Here is a 20,557-nt window from a genome sequence, read left to right as displayed (position 1 = left end):
TTTAAAGAAAACTGAGAAGGCTGAAATATGAACATTTAACGATTTAAGACTCAATCCAGCCATAAGGCCATCCTGAAGAGACTCTAGTACCCTTGGACAGTATAAAACCGAAAGTGTGAACTTTCTGGCATTCAAACCATTGAATATATTTCTTCCAAACCTTATGATAGTTGTTGGAAGAAACATTCTTACAAACCCGTAACATTGTATGGACCTCCGCTTCTGAAAACCCCTTCTTCCTTAATAAGGAGGCCTCCAAAGCCACGCCATCAAAGCCAAGCGAGCGAGGTCCTGATGCAGAAATGGACACTGCCGTAACAAGTCTGGTCTTAGAGGAAGATGCCAGCTTGGTGCTGCTGACAACCTGAATATGTCAGAGTACAATCCAGAGTGACAACAATAACCGGAGACTTCTGTGACTTTATCCTTTTCAGCACTCTTGCTATCATGGGAAACTGAAAAACCCATAGGACGGCCTTAACACCCAGGGGCGTCCACCAAACCCTGGGATCTCTGTCCCTGGAACAGAACCGAGGAACCTGACAAATCTGTGGGGAAGCCACCAAATCCAACTCCAGTGACCCCCAATGCTTCACTAAGGCCTGAAAAACATCTGGGTGTAAGGACCACTCCCCTTCCTGCTCAGGAAATCTGCCTCCACATTCTGGATTCTTGGAATGAAAACTGCAGACAGAAACGGCATATGGGCTTCCATCCACCTCAGGATCTGGGACAGTTCGAGCATGGCTGCCCAGCTGCAAGTCCCACCCTGATGGTTCATATACACCACTACCGTGGCATTGTTGGACTGGACTTGTTGAAGAGCCCTCAGAAAGTTCCAGTACATTGTGGGTAGAACAGACTCCTCTGGCAACCAGAAACCCTGAAGTCGGAGATGCGTGGTCACTGCACCCCAACCCACGAGACTGGCTTCGGTCATCACTACCACCCAAGACCAGGTCAGCAGAGACCTGTCCATCAAGAGGTTGTCCAAATCCAACCACCACTGGAAGGAAAGACGTGTCTTGCAAGACAACGTCAGACACTCCTGCTTCATGGACTTCAGATTCCTAGACCAACTCCCTAGAATGATCCATTGAAAACTGCTGGAGTGGAACCGAGCATACTGTAAGGACTTAAAGGTAGCAACCACTTTGCCCAACAGTCTGAGACATGTCCAAACTGACGGAACGAGAAAAACTAGCTGTTGAAGAGTTCTGGTCTTGACTCCCTGGAGAAACTTGAGATGCAAATGGGTATCTGAAAGGACTCCAAGAAACTGCAACCTCTGTGATGGAAGCAACTGGGACTTCCTGAAGTTTAGGATCCAGCCGTGATCCTGTAAAAAATCGAACCATAACTTGCAGATATTTCTGCAGTGACTGTTCTTACTCCGTCTTTAAAAGGAGGTTGTTCAAATAGAGAATAATGACAATACCCTGAAGATGCAACAAGGCCATCATGACCGCCATGATCTTTGTAAAGTTCCTGGGTGCCGTCACCAGACCAAATAACAGGGCCTGAAAATGTCTTGAACGTACGGAAAACCGTAGCAAGGACTGATATTTCTCCCAAATGGAATCATTTAAATAGCATCTTGAATGTCGACAGACATCAGAACTTCGTCTGTTCCATGCTTTGAATGACAGACTGCAGACTCTACATCCTGAAGTGATCCACCCTCAAATGCTTGTTGAGGGACTTCAGGTTCAAGATGGGTCTTAAAGACCCGTCTGGTTTGGGAACCAAAACGAGGATCGAATAAAATCCTTTTTCGTTCTTCCCATGCTACCAAAACCACCACTCCATTCTGAACATAATAATCCACAGCCCTCATAAGGGCTTGTCTCATCTGAGAATCACTGGGAAGAGTAGTGGGAAGGAAAAGTCTATGAGCCACGCCACTGAGATTTATCCTGTAACCTTCTGATACCACTCTTCATATCCAAGGGTCCTGAGTGGATTGGAACCAGCTGGTCCAAAACCACAGAAGGCGACCCCCCACTCTGATCCTATACTGAGGGACACCCACCCAGTCATGTCAAAAGATTTGTCCTCGGACTTGGAGTTCGGTTTCTTGGAAAAAAACAACAACTTGGATTTGGAAAATTTAAATCGACTAGAAGAGAATTTACCTCTGGTAGCCTGTCCCCTACCGGATGCTCCCTCATGAAAGGAGGACCGAAATGTCTGAAACTTAGAAGCAGCCTATTTTCCCGCAGGGACTGAAAGAAAAGTACTTTTTCCTCCAGTTGCCTGTTGCATAAAAGACTCGAGACCCAAGCTGAACAAAAGGTCTTCATTAAAAGTCAGAGCCTCAAGAGACCGCTTAGATTCAATATCTGCTTCCCAAGCTTTCAGCCACAAAGCTCTGAGAGCAGCAATTGTAGTAGCAGAAACAAATATACCTTCAATTCAGACATCAGACCACGCACCCATAGCCTTGGAAAGGCAAAGCCAAAGCTATTAAGGGTCATAGGGAAACTCTAACCCCTTCAGAGGTGGATTTAATACACCCTTCCAGTTTCTTGTCAACTGGAGATTAAAAGGTTACTCTGCCCTGAACTGGTAAAGCTGTAGCCTTAAACAGGCAAGCAACCAAAGCATCCAATATAGGAACTTTTTAGCATAGTTTTACATGATCCTCTGGATTGGAGTAAAGACTGCCAAACTTTCTAGAAACCACTATCCACTTGTCAGGCATCTTCCAATCCTCTCCAGATCTGCCAATGCAGGATCAGGAGGAAGAGTCACCCCTGCTGGTGCTTACAAAGACGATCTAACTGAACTGGTTCATCATCAGCAATCTTTAGGTATGACGTACTGCCATAATCGAATCATTCACTCCCGGTGTGAAGTCATCCAACTCCTATCTCTGCACCAAAGGGTCATCCTCAGGTAACACCCGCCTTCCCCATCAGTGTCAGATCTCAGGAGAACATGTGGAAAGGGCCGATGCCCAGTCCATGGATCATGCTTCATATAGGAACTCATTTTATTCACACCCTGTTAAGTGTGCTGCATCACCTGCAACAAGGCAGTGAGTGAAGGGGAGCCCAGAGAAGACTGCGATGAGGGAAGTAGAACTGGGGAACTAAGATCCTCACTCTTTTTAGTCAGAATCTGTACCAAATCTGCCATGGATTTACCCAGGTCTGTGGCCCATCTTGGTTAGGACTGCTCTGTCCTCTGTAACTGAGCCTCACTGGAACCAGACTCACAGCTTGTACATACCGCATCCTGATCCAACTGTCCACACAGCAGTTTAACCACACAAACTTTGCAGTTGAAAAGCATGGCTGCAGTACCTCCCTTAACAACATCAGATTTACACTTATCTGTCATAGTATACAACACAGTGCAAACACAGAGCACTGTAAGCAGTGGTACTTATCTGGATTTTCTGCTGCAGACCCTCGTCACAGAAAGGTACTACTGCAGGAGAAACTTCATCTACTGAACTGTACAGTAGAAAGTGCCCAGCTCTGCATGTAGTGTGTGGAAATGGGGCCCAATCTGTGGCAAGGAAGAGAGCAAAGTTCCCTACTTCTATGTATGGAACACTCCTCCCCCTGCAGCCTCTCCTAGTGCTGTTTCTTCAGTGTCCACTGTACGTCCCCTTCTGGGACAGCAGTGGGGTGTCCTGCTGCGTGGGACTCTTGTAACTGGCTGTCATCCTTCAAGATGGAGCTGCGCCAGCAAACCCTAAAAAATAGCTACTGCCATAGCGGGGACTGCTGACACACATGAAATGGAAATGGGCGTAGCACTCCCCAAGGCCCAGAAGATCTCTGTTTTAAGAGATCCCAGTACTGAGTAAAGGGAAAACGCTGTAGCGCTGCAAAGAGTATTCCTAAAGAAAACTCACACTGTGGCTGCCACTAGCTAAATAACACTTCTGGGACTGCAGTAGGTAGCCTCACAGCATACACACCCACCCATGTGGGCACCTACAAAAACTCAGGTCTTCTGGGAACAAGCAGGGAAGGAGCCTACCTCTTAAAAGGACAGCATAGGTGCCCTGGCTACTCTGGGAAACAACCCTGGCAGGACAATTGTGAGTTGCTTGGTACCCCTTGAGGGTGGGAGTTTAAAGTCTCAGTATGCCTGAGCTAGATGTACCCTAACTGGGCAAGATGTGCCAAAAGGTGGAGTTGATGGATGCCAATTTTGAACTCCACCTATAAAACAAAGTCCCTAGGTGCACTCCTGTACAGGTTCATACCTAGCTCCATTTACTTGACCTTTACTGTATGCTACCAGCTGTCTGTGTCAGACTTTGGTTATTCCTTTTGACTGGATTCTGATTCTTTGGTACTGCTTTTGGTGATTCCCGGTTCAACCTTGGCTTCCTTGTGACCTGATTCTGCCTTCCTCCTAGTACTTTTCTACATTTCACAACGTGCATTCAGAAATTAATTCAACTAGCACTTGGAACACATTTTCATGACATAAAGAACAGTCTTTATAGAATAACTGAAATGATGTAGTTAAATTCTGGGCTTGACAAATCCTAGGAGTCAGGTCACCATAGCCCCCAGATTTCGCTGTGAGGTGACAAGTAGTTAGAAAGAAGATCCTTGTAAGGATCTTATTATGCAAAGGAGTGCATGTACTCTCCGACTGCGCTGACTGCTGCGCCTGCCTGTTTCAGCCTGCACTGACTGCTTCTGTCCACCCAAGTCAGCAGAGTCTGCTGTATGCATAGAATTCTTCAGTAAGAGGGTCTCTGTGTGGCCAGAGATTGTGGCTTTCAGAGGGTGTAGAAATGTGGCCACGAAGGGTGGCTGTTATTGTTTGCCTTGGGGCAACTGCAATGCAATATGGCTGCGTGGGCTGGTTTGCATGAACCTTTGTTTTAAGCTTTCTGTGTCAGACTTTGGTTAATCGATTCTGATCTTTTGGTACTGCTTTTGGTGATTCCCTATTCAACATTGTCTTCCTTGTGACCTGATTTTCCCTTCCTCCTGGTACTTTTCTACATTTCACAATGTACATTTATCTCCTGTACAAGGTAACTCATAAAGAGGGGCACGAATACCGTGTCAGTTGCAGCTAATACTACTTTCAGACCGCAAATGCCGTGTCGCACACGGGATTAGGACACGGGTCCCATCCCCAGAGCAACACGGCAATGCGGTCTGAAAGTTCCGCACACCGACACGGCATATTGCCGAGTCGGTGACGTCACATGGGGCGGTGCTGGGCTGCGGCGCGTCATCAGGGGCTCGGGAGGAGGCAGTACTTGGAGCTGACAGTGCTGCCTCCTCCATACTGTGAACGGGACACGGGTCGCTCGACCCAGGCACCCGTTCACACCGCAGTTGACACGGGTCATAGCCGTGTTCAACCCTGGTCATTACCAGGGTTGAATAGCCGTGTTGCTCGACCCGTGGTGCCGTTTTCAGACCGCACCGTGACCCGTGTTTAGGCCCCGCGAACACGGCAATATGCCGTGTTCGGAGTGCGGTCTGAAAGCGGTATAAGATGAAACCTCCTTGTGAGGAACCCTGGTGAATCCCTGGTTAGATTCCAAGCCCCCTATTCTTAGTCTTAGCTGGGCAAGGATCCACTATCCATCCATGAGTTAGGACATAAGTAATAAGTAACCATGCTTAACTTAACATTTGGAGATAACTGTATGCCTAGAATGAATCTGGTGACAGTTGTCAAAAGGATAATCAATATGTCAAATGTGTCATGTGGATCTGTTAAAATGGTAATTTGTCACCTAAATTACAGACACACTTTTAAATGAATAGAAAATTAACATCCACATGACAATACATTATTGTGAGCACATTTCCTTTTAAAATATACATTATGAACAATACATAGTACAACTTTTTCAATTTGAACATAAAAAAACCCTTAGTATTTATAATTTGAGCAAAGTTAAAAGGAGACATGTCCAATACCACTAAGACTTGCAGTATATGCTGTTATTAATTTTACCTCTCAGAACAGTGAGTTTGGCACTGACTGTAGATTCACCATGGATGTTCTGAGCAACACATTCATAAACATTTTCATCTCGTGGCGTTCGCAGAGGTTGAATACGTAGAACTGCACCAGCACCCTCATCAAATTCTATGGTCTGTGGGAATAAATAAAATGAGTAAATATTTTGGAAGGACAATACAGTTGCAAAAATTGTGCCATGTTAGAGAAATTAATTCAGCCAGCACTTGGAACACATTTTCAAGCAGATATATAGAACAGTATTTACAGAATAATTGAATTTATGCAGTTAAATTTAAAATTCACGTGAAAAAACAACATTGATATGGTCTATACTCTATAACAGCGCTTGACAAATCCTAGGAGTCAAGTCAAAATAGCGCCTAGATATTGCTGTGAGTCGAAAAGGAGGGAGATAGCAGATCCTTGTAAGGACCTTATTATGCAAAGTAGAGCATGTACCCCTTTTCCACTAGCTGAAATAACCCGGTAATTTCCGCAGGGAATTGCTTCAAACTGGGTTTTCTGCTAGTGGAAAAGCTGTCCTGTCAAATAACCCGGTTTAGCACCCAGATTCAAGGGCAGTAGAAACGCTCCCTATATGGGTTGACTTGGAATGTAAAAATCTGCACTGATTGGTACTGCTGCTGCGCTGGTGAGTGATGTAATCACTCAGAGCCCTGCAAACAGCATTCATGGTAGGGTAGGACAGCGTTCTGTGCACATGTGCTGCATGTCGGTCCTGCTGACTTTCCACTGCTGCACCACAGGCAGCTCTAGCAGCCACATTCCACTCTTCCTACAGCACCACAGGCTACCCCAGCGCACACTGCTGTTCAGCCTGCAGCACAACATCAATATGGCTGCCAGCAATTGGAATGGCGCTGAACTCAAAGAGCTGCTGCTCATTAGGGCAGAGGAGGAAATCGAGCACCAGGTGACTGGTACAGTAAAAGACGCAGTTGTGTATCGAAATATCTCCTAAATGCTGGTGTCTAGGGGGATACACTGCTCTCATCAGCAAGTACTTAACAAATTAAAAGCACTGAAAAGGCAGTTCATCAAGGTCTCTGACCAGAACAGAAATAAAAAGCAGTGCTGAACATGTGGACTGGGTCCATTACCATGAATCACAGCTCTGAGTAGTCCTGTGGCACTGCCATCCTCATTGGCCAGCCAGATGGAGAGTAGCCAGGAGCCACCTGACACGTAGTCCTGCATAGCAATGTCTCCATGCTGCCCAACTTCTCCACTCCTGATTTCTAATAATGGTAATGAAGACAGCAGAGGAGTCCTAGGCAACAACGGAGCAGATGACCCGAAGACAAACCCCACAACTGCGGTAAGTATAAAATCTATATGGGGCATCCCACTTCTTTTTCTACTTTGGTTAGAGGCTGTTTGTGCTGATCTCTGAACAGAGTAGTACACATTGTTGCAAGAAATGTTCAATTTCTTGACAATCTCTCACATGGAATAGCCTTCAATTCGAAGAACAAGATTAAACTGTCGAGTTTCACATGAAAGTTCTCTTTTTCTTGCCATTTTTGCGAGTACAGTATATTCGAACCCATGCTTCAGATACTCAACTAGCTCAAAGTAAGTACAGTTTTATAGCTTCTCTAACGAGCAAACCCATTTTTGGCTGTGCTAATATAAATGCACAAGGGTTTTCAAGCATTTTTTCATTAGTCTCCTAACGAGATTAGCAAACACAATGTACCATTAGAACACTTGGAGTGATGGTTGCGGAAAAGAGCCTCTATACACCTATGTAGATAATACTTTAAAAACTAATTTTTGCAGCTACAGATGGGGCCAGCCCCATCGGATCTGGCTGCTTGGCGAGCTAGCAATCGTGGACGCGCAAGCATCTTGCATGCTCACTCAACCATTGCTAGGAATGAGGCGCGAGACGTCTCTGACACACGTGCGCCTTATTCTGTGGCGAGTGGTGTCACTTACTGCTCCAGGAGCTGCTCTGATGAGGTCGGCTCCATCTGTAGTATAGTCATTTACCACATTAACAATGTATAGAGTGTATTTCTGATTAATATACTGTAATATTATCTTAATTGAAAAAAACAGTGCTCTTCTTTCAAAAATAAGGACATTTCTAAGTAACCCCAAACTTTTGGACGGTAGTGTATAGCCTTCTTAAGGCGAAGGTAGAGGCATAACTCAACCACAGCCATATCCACATAGGCTCTCTGTGCCTCCCCTTCTAAACAGGGAGCTAGCCTGTCAGATCATTCCAAATGCATGGCTGTTTGTTCAAAATTGTAAAGGAATGCCTCAATGTAATCAGCTGCGGTAAAATTTGTCAGCCTCTCTCTCCTGCCCACCTTTCTCATCTCCTTAAACTCCTCCTGAAGCCATCTTCTGCTGCCCATCATGCATTTTATGGACCTGAGCTTGCTACCCAACTGCCAGTTCAATAATCTTTTTCAGAATCTCTTCCATTGTAGCCTGCGTTTCCCCTTTAAGGGAAAATTTAGAAGGTTTAATATAATGTTCCAGACTCCCAAGACAGACTTAGCTAACACCTGCCTACTTTCTTGCCCACTTAACAGGAAACAGAAAACAATCTTTTAATGGTACAGTGGTCCTTTAAGGCTGGTTGATTATCATCACCCCCCCCCCCCCCACACACACACACACACACACACCCCACCACATCAACTCCAAGTTGCTATGTTATTCCACTACAGGCACAAACCAGGATGGTTGAACGGGCTGACCAGACAACTAGACAACCCCCAATTAGAACCTTTTCAGATTCCCAGGCAAGCTGAACAATGTGTATTTTTTGCCAGATTTAAATACAGCGAGGTGTCTCACCCAGGATTTTCTGCTGTGTGAAGATTTCAGCTGAAATGTGCTAAGGAATCACATACACTGCTTATAGATGAAGTCTGGGTCTTTACAGCATAGCAAGTAGGGTTTAAAAGGAGGTTCCGGAACAAGCGCCAGATAATCAATGTTCTACCTGTACTATTATTGGCATCTCCAATGGTACATGTATGGTGCAGGTATGGCTTAAGGTTCACGACCTGGATAGCAAGGCATTACATGTTGTTTTAGTATCTATCATATTCTGGGTTTATACAGATAGACAATAGGTACGAAGAAAAAAGGACTGTTATTCTGGGGACGCACTAAGACAAATAAATTTCACATAAAATTTAACTTTTAATAGATCATATCTTAAAATTCCCATTTATATGACATGATGGGAAGCCGCAGTGAATTTTGAAGAGGTTAAAAAATCACACATACAAACATATGCACACACAGATGGTGTGCTTAGTGATAAAGAGTTTAAGGAAAGGGTGATCCTAAAAAGATCCTCTAACCGAAAAATGTCAATTTTATTGATTGAGCAGGTCTTTAGTGCATGAAAAACATATGTATATGTATATTTCTTGTGTCGAAATCTCCAACAATAAAAATTCTCTGTACTTGATGTTATTCAGAGTGTGTCGATTCTTGCTAGTACTTTTATTTATCCTTGTTAGTACATTGGGTGATTATGGGCACTTTTATGTACAAGGACCCGGATAATAAATTAGTGAAGCACCCCTATGTTGTGCCTGATTCCCGGCAGATACAGTATGGTCACCTGGGTTCAAAGCCCGATGAACTCATAGGTTTATGGTACAATTCACATAATTCTCCGGTAGGTATTATAATATAGAAGAGATGGTTCTAGCTGTATATCAGTTTGAATACTTGGTCAGCAAAGATACCATCTATTATTTATAAGGTCTAGCATTAGATCTGGTAACACTTTCCTGATCAATATATTGTATATAGGAACAAGTATATATATTAATAGAGTACTGAATATTATGCTTGAATATTAATACTTGGATATGGTCACCAATATTAGGGACCGGGTGGTCTTATTAATTCTGGCAATGTTGCCTCTATTGTTGCCACCTCTCAAATATCCAGTAGGTGTTTATAGTATAATAAAGATAGTTCCAGCTGTGTAGTCGTTTAAATGCTTGCTCAGCAAGGATGTCATTTATTGTTTATAAAGCATAACATTAAATCAGAGCATTTTCCTAATCAATATATTGTGTACAGGAACAATTTTAAATATATTGGTGGAGTGCTGAATCTTATATTTAGATATTAACAATTGGAAAGAGTCACCAACATTGGGGACCAGGTGGTCTTATTAATTCTGGCAATGTTGCCTCTATTGTTGCCACCTCTCAATTATCAATATAAGCAGATCTAGGGAAACCTTGCATAGTACTAGTATAGATATTATGCAGGCAAGGCTGCCCTCTGCTGTTTGGATCTGGAACTTTATAGGATAATCCTATGTTCAGCATGACACATATCAGATAAATCTACATAGCTAAATGCATTAAAGATAATCCCTGCTAATTAACATTTCAGTTGAGGTCTAAACCGACATATGTTTCACCGCACAAGCAGCTTTCTCAAGGCTGGCCTTGAGAAAGCTGCTTGTGCGGTGAAACATATGTCGGTTTAGACCTCAACTGAAATGTTAATTAGCAGGGATTATCTTTAATGCATTTAGCTATGTAGATTTATCTGATATGTGTCATGCTGAACATAGGATTATCCTATAAAGTTCCAGATCCAAACAGCAGAGGGCAGCCTTGCCTGCATAATATCTATACTAGTACTATGCAAGGTTTCCCTAGATCTGCTTATATTGATAATTGAGAGGTGGCAACAATAGAGGCAACATTGCCAGAATTAATAAGACCACCTGGTCCCCAATGTTGGTGACTCTTTCCAATTGTTAATATCTAAATATAAGATTCAGCACTCCACCAATATATTTAAAATTGTTCCTGTACACAATATATTGATTAGGAAAATGCTCTGATTTAATGTTATGCTTTATAAACAATAAATGACATCCTTGCTGAGCAAGCATTTAAACGACTACACAGCTGGAACTATCTTTATTATACTATAAACACCTACTGGATATTTGAGAGGTGGCAACAATAGAGGCAACATTGCCAGAATTAATAAGACCACCCGGTCCCTAATATTGGTGACCATATCCAAGTATTAATATTCAAGCATAATATTCAGTACTCTATTAATATATATACTTGTTCCTATATACAATATATTGATCAGGAAAGTGTTACCAGATCTTATGCTAGACCTTATAAATAATAGATGGTATCTTTGCTGACCAAGTATTCAAACTGATATACAGCTAGAACCATCTCTTCTATATTATAATACCTACCGGAGAATTATGTGAATTGTACCATAAACCTATGAGTTCATCGGGCTTTGAACCCAGGTGACCATACTGTATCTGCCGGGAATCAGGCACAACATAGGGGTGCTTCACTAATTTATTATCCGGGTCCTTGTACATAAAAGTGCCCATAATCACCCAATGTACTAACAAGGATAAATAAAAGTACTAGCAAGAATCGACACACTCTGAATAACATCAAGTACAGAGAATTTTTATTGTTGGAGATTTCGACACAAGAAATATACATATACATATGTTTTTCATGCACTAAAGACCTGCTCAATCAATAAAATTGACATTTTTCGGTTAGAGGATCTTTTTAGGATCACCCTTTCCTTAAACTCTTTATCACTAAGCACACCATCTGTGTGTGCATATGTTTGTATGTGTGATTTTTTAACCTCTTCAAAATTCACTGCGGCTTCCCATCATGTCATATAAATGGGAATTTTAAGATATGATCTATTAAAAGTTAAATTTTATGTGAAATTTATTTGTCTTAGTGCGTCCCCAGAATAACAGTCCTTTTTTCTTCGTACCTATTGTGTAAACCATTACTGTTTGGGAACTGCACCCCCACAGAATCGATTAAATAATATGTGGGGTTTTGATCTGTTGATCAGATATATCTAAAAATTACATATAGAGTGCAGACATACCCCCAGCTCCGTTAAGGAGCAAACCTGTTTCTTTATACAGATAGAGCCAGGCTCATCGGGTGCGCCAGCACGCCATGGCAATGGTTTTGGCATGCCACTTTTGTAGCGTGCTCAGGAGTGCTGAGGTGCGTTGATACACACAATTCAATGTCCATGCAATACACATCTCCACCTATGGGTGGACAATGCTCCATTAATCCATTGGTGGATTGATATACAGATGGAACCGCGCCATTTGCCAACAATGGGGCGTGTTTTCACCCCATTTCCCCATCGATGTGGCTCCATCTGTACTGTACAATTCAAGCACGGGCAAATGGGGCGTGTAATGTTTGTGTTACCTAGGCAAATTATTCCATAAACATAGTATCCTGCAGTTCCCGTAGCCGATGCTGAACACAAATCCAGGATGGGACGCTCCTGTGTTTAAGATGCTCATCCTTGGTGAGCGGCATTACTGCTCTGTCGGCATGGGATCACTCTTTACATAGGGCAGTATTTAATGTGAATACTCGGCATGTGCAGCGATTCACTGCACAATCGCTGTGTTCCGGAGGACTGGAGCCTTCGCTGCCAGCCCTCACTGTCACAGTATTCAATGTCGTAGGGGCTCGCGATACTTAACCCCTGCAGCGGATGCCACAGGGAGCCAGGGGACGGCGGCAGGCAGGGAGATGGAAATCTCCCTGCCTGCCCCAGAATATATGTGGGGGAGGGAGGAGGGCTCCCCGGGACCCAGGCAGCACAAGCTGCCCCCCAGGAGAGCTAGAAGGGCACGCAGGTAGGGAGCCGCTTGCAACGCTCCCAGTCGTGCATATGTAATGATTTCAATTATATATATATATTCATGTGCTGTCAGCACATGAATAAAAATAGCATGCTCCTTCACATAGTAAAATTCACATATGGAAACATTTATATTTAATATAACTAGGCACACACAAAAAATCCTGTTTTTGTTTTTTAAAACCTATCCATGCCTCTCCATGTGCACGGCCAACAACATACTGTTTAATGTTATGAGCAGTACTCATGCTTTCTCTATATTGCATTTCCCCAGCCAGACCAAATACTGTATCAGTCCTTCCTTTGCATTCATGCAAACCTCCTTCTCTGTCAAAAGAGCAGTCTCCCAGGGAAGGGGTAAGGTACTGAATACTGTGAACACAAATGCAGAATGGGTATTGTGTTTGAGACACTCGAGCGTCTCATTCTCATGAACACTGCAGTGGCAAATGGGCCGTTTTTCCATAAACATAAATTCCTGCAGTTGCCTAGCTGATGCTGAATACTGTGGGCTTTACCTAGACTCATTAGCACAGGTCAATATCACCAGGTGTCATAGGCTAGTGGAGAAGTGTGCTGCTCTCCATGCTGGAGACCTGTGTTCGATCCTTAGACAACCTATACCATTGCTAGCTCCCTAGTTGTGGGCTCCCATGTAACCCTGGCTGATGCCTGGTAGCCATTTTGTCCCCTCGGTACTCCAGTGTGTAATCTACAGTATGGATCCACGGTTATCTGCAACACCGCAGCGACGCATCCCGGTGCACCGTGTCCTGGGAATGGGAAACACAAGCGTCTAACACATATGCGCCCCACATTCTCCACAAACGTACTGTAAGATATATTCGCTCACTTGTCCCCATAACCCATTATAAATACTGTAACATATTGAGACACATGGACAGCAGTGCTCTTACACATGTGGAATCTATATTGCTGCTAGCTTCATACAGTAGGTTACCTTTTGTTCAGCATCGACCCATTTCTGCACACTATTTACATTGTTGTAAAACAGAATTATTGCATCTAGCAACTCATTATTAATACAAACAATTAAAATGAGGTGGCTGCTCTTCTGCATGATAGAGGCTCTTAGATTAGACCCTGATAGTTATTTGAGTAGCTTGAGAATACTGTCCGAACTAGCTGCTTTACAGAATAACTTCAGTGGGGTCAGTGGTACTCAGTGTGTTGTTCATATGATCAGCTTAGTCAGACATATTATTGACTATCGCTATTTGCAGCTAAAACATGCCTTATCATTTTCAATTCTACCCAGTTTTAATACCCTCACTATTAGAAACTTTTGTGTTGACTCTCTGTGCCGGAAAGCCTTTATAATATACATATTATTTATATCTATCTCTTCGCAATACTCAAAACCTACCTAGATTTACTGTAAACCTTAGTGGGAAGTGGATATGGATTTTAGGTTTCTAAAACAACTATTAGATTTCCACAAATTCAATTGTTTATTTTATACTAGCTGACCCGCCCGGCGTTGCCCGGGAAAACGTTGGGGTTTTTTTATTTCCAAAATTTCTGAAAAATCTCATCTTACAATATGCTGTGCCAAAGACCTAAGATTGTGATTTGTTAAATATTCCACCATAATGTTAGAATGTGTTTGCATTGATACTCAATAATGGCAATGAAATCAGGTGTGGTGTTGTTGTTTGAAACATAATGCTCCTGAGTTGAAAACTTGTATGTGTTGATGAATTCCACTCCTGAGATTTAGTACCTATGACATACCCTCCAACATCTGAGGGTCAGAAATCGGTACAAAATCAGAAAGGGACGTGCCCACGGGAAAGGGGGCATGACCACACCTCCATTTCTATACTTTCAATGGTACAGTTTCTAGGGTGTGTAATTACAGGCGCTGAGTGCGTGGTGACCGGGGTGGGCGTTACTTATCGTGCCATAATTAATTAAAAATTCACCGCTCCCTGCCACTGTCGCTCCCCTCACCGATCCTGCCTGCAGCAGTCTCTGAGGTCTGGAGATCTGTAAAGCACATGCACCGGCCATCTCTACCAAACAGTGGGGCAGCCCCTGAGTGTGGGAGCAGGTCCACGGGCCTGGCCACATGACGTCATGACGCGAGGCATGCTACCTGGACTGCAATGCACCACTGGGAATGGGTGCAATGGGCCAAATTCTTCCCTACACCCGCCGGGCCAATCCACCGATCCAGCCATCGCAATCATCAATGGGTGTATTGAAAAGGTTTGGAGTGTAAGAAGTTAAAGAATAACACTGAGATAAAAATTTGATATGTTGATAAGTGTACAATTTACTCAATAAATCGTGAAAAAAAATATAAGTGTACATAGAAGTACAATCAAGAAATGAAAGTAGGATTAAAAATTAAGTTCTGATTCAAACTGATAATTGTTTGGATACCACCATCCAAACAATTATCAGTTTGAATCAGAACTTATTTTTTAATCCTACTGTTGTGTGTATGCGCAATGTGTAAGTGCGTAAGGTGTGCTACGTATAAATGTGTGTGTAGTGTGCTGTGTGTATCTGTGCAATGTTTAAGTGTGTGTGTTCTGTGTGTTGTACTGTTTTTGGGTGTGTGTTATTGTGAATGTGGGTGTGTATTGTACTGTGAGTGGTGTGTTATGTGTGTGTGTTGTGTGTATCTGCCGAATGTGTACGTTTGTGAGGTGCGCTACGTATATATGTGTGTGTAGTGTGCTGTGCGTATCCTGGCAATGTTTAGAGTGTGTGTGTTCTGTGTGTTTCTGTATATGCACAATGTTTAAGTGTGTGTTCTGTGTGTTTGTTGTACTGTTTTTGGGTGTGTGTTGTAGTGTATATGGGTTTGTGTTGTACGGCATGTAGTGTGTTATGTGTGTGTTTTGTTGTGTGTATCTGTCCTATGTGTAAGTGTGTGAGGTGCGCTACGTATATATATGTGTGTGTTGTGTGCTATGTGTGCGTATGTGGTGTAGTGTGTGTGTGTCTACAATGTATATCTGTGTGTGTTATGTGCGGTCTATGTATATCCTCAATTATTCCTAATTGTTTAAAGTCTTCACCATAATGTTAGAATGTGTCATTCATACTCAATGACAGCAATGAAATCAGGTGTTCCTTCGTCAACGGTTTCCCAGATCGTCGATCTTTTCCCCAGATCATCAATGAAGGCAAATTAAAACTTGGTATTTTTTAAATTTCTAAGTGAAATTTCCCAAAAACGGCTTCAAGGTGCACACCACCGGGTCCAGAGGTATCTTGTTGCTGAATTTGGTGGCTCTGAGTGCCACGGTGTGTCCGCAATGCAACAGACACGCACATATTATATAGACGACATTAAGTATCGAAACGTTGCTGTTTGCTGTGCTTCAATAAAGAAGTTTTATCATTGATTTATTGTCTGGAGTGCCATGGCGTTCCGTCGTCTATATCTATTCCTGCTAAAGGCACCCAGGAAAGCAAGTTTGAAAAAAATGTGACGTGAGTGCTGCTACCCTGCAACACATATATATATATATATATATGTTGCAGGGTAGCGGCACTCACATCACATCAATAATCAGATACTGTAGTCTGTAGTATATCAACGTTTCGCTAACTTTATTAGCGTCTTCAGGATCCTGAAGACGCTAATAGTTAGCGAAACGTTGATATACTTCAGACTACAGTATCTGATTATTGATGTGACGTGAGTGCCGCTACCCTGCAACATATATTGGCAGCTGCTACTGTCTTTGAGGGCACCCATTCAAAGTACAACTACCTTATTATTATCAGAAGGCATTCGACCAAGATACCCCTGGGGAAATTTATGCCGACTTGTTACAGTTACGTAAACGTTTAGTCGAACTGGAACTCCATGGACTTACGCTGTCCCAGTATCATAAAGATAACCTGATCCCACGTGGATTTCGGGTTAGAAACCAGCCAACGTTGGGTCGATCAAATAAGGAATTCTGTACCCAGTGGTGTCAGATTTTAAATCAATGTAGTAAGGATCTGATGGTCCTTGTCATCCAGCAGGTGAACAAAGATATTGTCAGTGTACAGCAAGAAATTGATTTATGTGAAAGCAGTGGCGTTGCATGCCTGAACGCTGATGCCGGGGGTGAGTGGCTGGCTAAATTGGAGGACTCAGTGTCCAAATTTAAGACAGATTTGCTTAGCTTTAAGAAAAGCAAGTATAGAAAGGTAAAAGAGGACTACAGAGATGCGAGAGTATATCCATGGCTGACTGGCCAACCAATTAGAAGAACGTGGAGAGGTGGTTTTGGCAATAGGAAAAGGACAGAGGTGGAATTCACTGATGTGGATTCATCTCAGAGTGAGTCAGAACAATTACCTAGGGGTGTAAATATGTCTTCTTTTTTAGGAGAAGGAACCTCCACTCGCAACAAAGCGCGAGGAATAAACCTTGCAGGAGAGGGGGTTCAAAACATAGAAAAATCAAAGGGACGAAAGGGGAGGGGGAAATAGTGGTGTTTAACCTGTCGAATTACCAGCTTACACAATCTGAGTTAGAAGTGCTTAACAAAGGACTGACATTTGTCCCTACGTTTAAACAGAAAGCCTTCGATTGTGAGACTGAACTCTATTGATTTCATCGACAGTTAAGGTTAAAGGATCACTTTTCTAGACATAAATCTGACCCTAAACAGGTCACCCCCTTCAGAACACGCTCATCTTTTGACCCACCAAGTACTAACGCATCCATTGAAACATTTATGCGATTGGTTCGTAATGACATCCTACCAGAAATTAGGAGATCAAGGATACAGCGATCCAACCTTACACGCAAGGAGATGGCTGCTTTGAAGTCACTGCGTGAAAACAAAACCACCATTATTCGCCCCGCCGACAAAGGCGGGGGCATAGTGGTATTGGACCGCGAGGAATATATAAATGAAGTCTTGCGTCAGTTGAAAGATGAGACGTGTTATAAAAAACTCCTTTATGATCCTACCTCCAAATATAAGACTGAGATAGACTCGATCATCAATCTGGGTCTGTTAAATGGGTGGATAGATGAGGGGATAGCGGATTTCTTAACACAGGAATTTCCGCGGATCCCGCTCATCTATGTATTACCCAAGATTCACAAGTCCATGGTGTCACCCCCTGGGAGACCCATAATTTCCTCTATTGGCTCTCTATGTCAGCCAATTTCACAATATGTTGATTAATATTTACAATCTGTGGTTCAGAACACTCCATTTTGGTTGCGAGATACCACTCACTTTTTGAATAAATTGTCCGATTTTGGCAGGCCACTCACCAACAGCATGCTGGTGACCATGGATGTCACCAGCCTATATACAAATATAGGCCATGAGGAGGGGGTAGCTGCTATCAGGCGGATAATATCCTCGAGCGCTCACTACTCCGGTCCTGTTTCTAAATTTTTGATTTTACTTATTGAAGTCATTTTGCATAAAAATTATTTTCTTTTCGATAATAATTTTTATTTACAGCTTAAGGGGACCGCGATGGGGTCAAACATGGCCCCATCGTATGCGAACCTTTTTATGTATCTTTTTATGTATGATTTCGAAAGTCGCTTTATAATGTCAGATGTTAATTTTTCACGTTTTATTTCGATGTATGTACGCTACATCGATGATTTATTTTTTGTTTGGACCGGAGGTGAGGAGCTTTTGGATGAGTTTGTCAGGCAGCTTAACACCCTCCCTGGCTCTATCAGGTTTACCCATTCTGCTAGTTATGAGTCTATAGACTTTCTTGATGTATCTATAGCTATCAATGATGGGCAATTTGTAACCAAACTGTTTAAGAAATCAACCGACAGGAACAGTTTATTATTGGCCTCTAGCTTCCATCCTCAACCGCTCAAATCTGGACTCCCATATGCCCAACTGCTTAGGGCAGTACGGATAACTTCACAAGAGTCAGACTTGACAGATGTTATCGATGGAATGAGCAAATGTTTTGCAGAGAGGGGATATAGTGCTGAGGATATCAGTAATGCGAGAACAAGGTGCCTTTCCCTTAGACGAGATGACCTGCTGAAGGCAGTATCACATGAAGAGAATAAGGAGGACATGATTATGTTTGCCAACACATATTCCATTACATCGGGCAAATTAAGATCGGCAATTCTGACACATTGGCATATCCTTCGCACAGACCCCATCATGGGTGAAACTTGCAAAAAGCCGTCACTTTTCTGCTATAAACGGAGCCAAAATATCAAGCAACACGTGGTATACTCAGACATCAGTCCACGTGTAGACAGACCGGGTACATGGCTTAGTACCAAGAAAGGGTCGTTCAAGTGCTCCGGGTGCGTTAACTGTAAACACATCTTGACAGGCAGTAGCTGGCAACATGCACTAACGGGTCGGATCTATCATTTGAAACATCGTATGGATTGCGACACTAAGTTTGTCGTATATGCTGTATTGTGCCCGTGTCAGAAAGTTTATGTGGGCAAGACTGTCCGTACCCTAAAAGAAAGGATTGCAGCTCACCGGTCCTCAATAAAAAAGGCACTAATCAAAGTGGAGAACACAACTCCCCCTTTTGCAAGACACTTTGCGATGAATGGCCATAAGATGGGTGATTTCAAATTTATCCCGATCGATCATATTCCCCCGTTGAGGAGAGGGGGTGATCGACATAAGAGACTACTCCAACGTGAGAGTCAGTGGATTTATAATTTACAATCGCTTGCCCCTCAAGGACTTAATGAGGAGATTAATATGTCTATATTTATCTAGAATACATTGGGATAAACCTGAAAGAGCTTTATGGTTTATTGGTCACTGACCACTATTTACTGCATGCAATGCTGGCACACGTTGTTTCTATGGTGCCTTTAATAGTTTTTCTATAAGTTTCCTTTACCTTTTTTATTTTTATGATTTTTTCTTCTATATCTTGTGTATTCACTGTTTATGTAATTGACGTGGGGTACATACGTAGCCATGTTGCCAGTAAATATAATTGCGTTCCTCTTTAAAGCATCCTCTGTGGTGCGCCGTATATCACACGGTCTAGTATGGATGATTATTTGCACTAATAGGCGCTGGCTGGGATATACCCCACACGTTAACTACGTTATGATCCTGGTTCTTATTGTTTGTTTATTTTTTTAATGGAGGTACTGGAAATACCGCGCTACCATGGCAACGGGGGTAAACGGCTATCCATTTCCAGCTGGCGCGGCACCCTGAACTGCTCCCCACGCAAAGCGGCTGCGTTACTTGGTTCCGCTTCCGGTATCTTGGTTCCAGGACTTCCGGGAGTGGACCAGTGACGCCGGCATGTTGTGGGACGCATTGAGGGATGCAGCGCGACCGCGATGGCGGCATTTACACCCCTGCTATAGGTAAGTGTGGTACACCCCACTGCTTTTTTATGGGCATCTATGCGGCTATACTTTGGTTACCCTTTGATAAAGGCGCAGGAGCGCCGAAACGGCCCGTCAGGGTACATGTATGGCTACTATGCTTCACGTTTATGGCTACCACTGAGATGAAAATACCCGTGGTCACTTAGCTGCTACTGCCTGTAGATGAGTATGATTTGCCTGCCTTATTAAATACTTGATTATTTACTATATGGATGTGCCGGTCCCATCATTTGTGGACACCTTGGTTTTTGCATTTGATTCATGGACTATATATATATTATATATATATATATATATATATATATATATATATATATATATATATATATATATATATATATATATATATATATATATATATATATATATATATATATATATATATATATATGTTGCAGGGTAGCGGCACTCACATCACATCAATAATCAGATACTGTAGTCTGTAGTATATCAACGTTTCACTATCTTTATTAGCGTCTTCAGGATCCTGAAGACGCTAATAAAGTTAGCGAAACGTTG

At 42.8% G+C, this 20,557-nt stretch overlaps 1 protein-coding gene across 1 annotated transcript in view; it reads right to left on the bottom strand.

Annotated features, from left to right (window-relative positions):
• PTPRS (protein tyrosine phosphatase receptor type S) overlaps positions 1-20,557 on the bottom strand; it is a 366,190-nt gene that overhangs the window by 262,130 nt on the left and 83,503 nt on the right. Inside the window, exon 4 of the mRNA XM_083179390.1 lies at positions 5,956-6,097. Within this exon, the coding sequence (XP_083035516.1) occupies positions 5,956-6,097 (142 nt within the window). The remainder of the gene's footprint in view (positions 1-5,955; positions 6,098-20,557) is intronic.

The sequence above is a fragment of the Crinia signifera genome, chromosome 1 (genome assembly GCF_055691185.1).
Source record: "Crinia signifera chromosome 1, ASM5569118v1, whole genome shotgun sequence".
Classification (NCBI taxonomy): Eukaryota; Metazoa; Chordata; class Amphibia; order Anura; family Myobatrachidae; genus Crinia; species Crinia signifera.
Note: the sequence above shows the minus strand (reverse complement) of the source record. Positions and strands in the feature narration are given on the sequence as shown.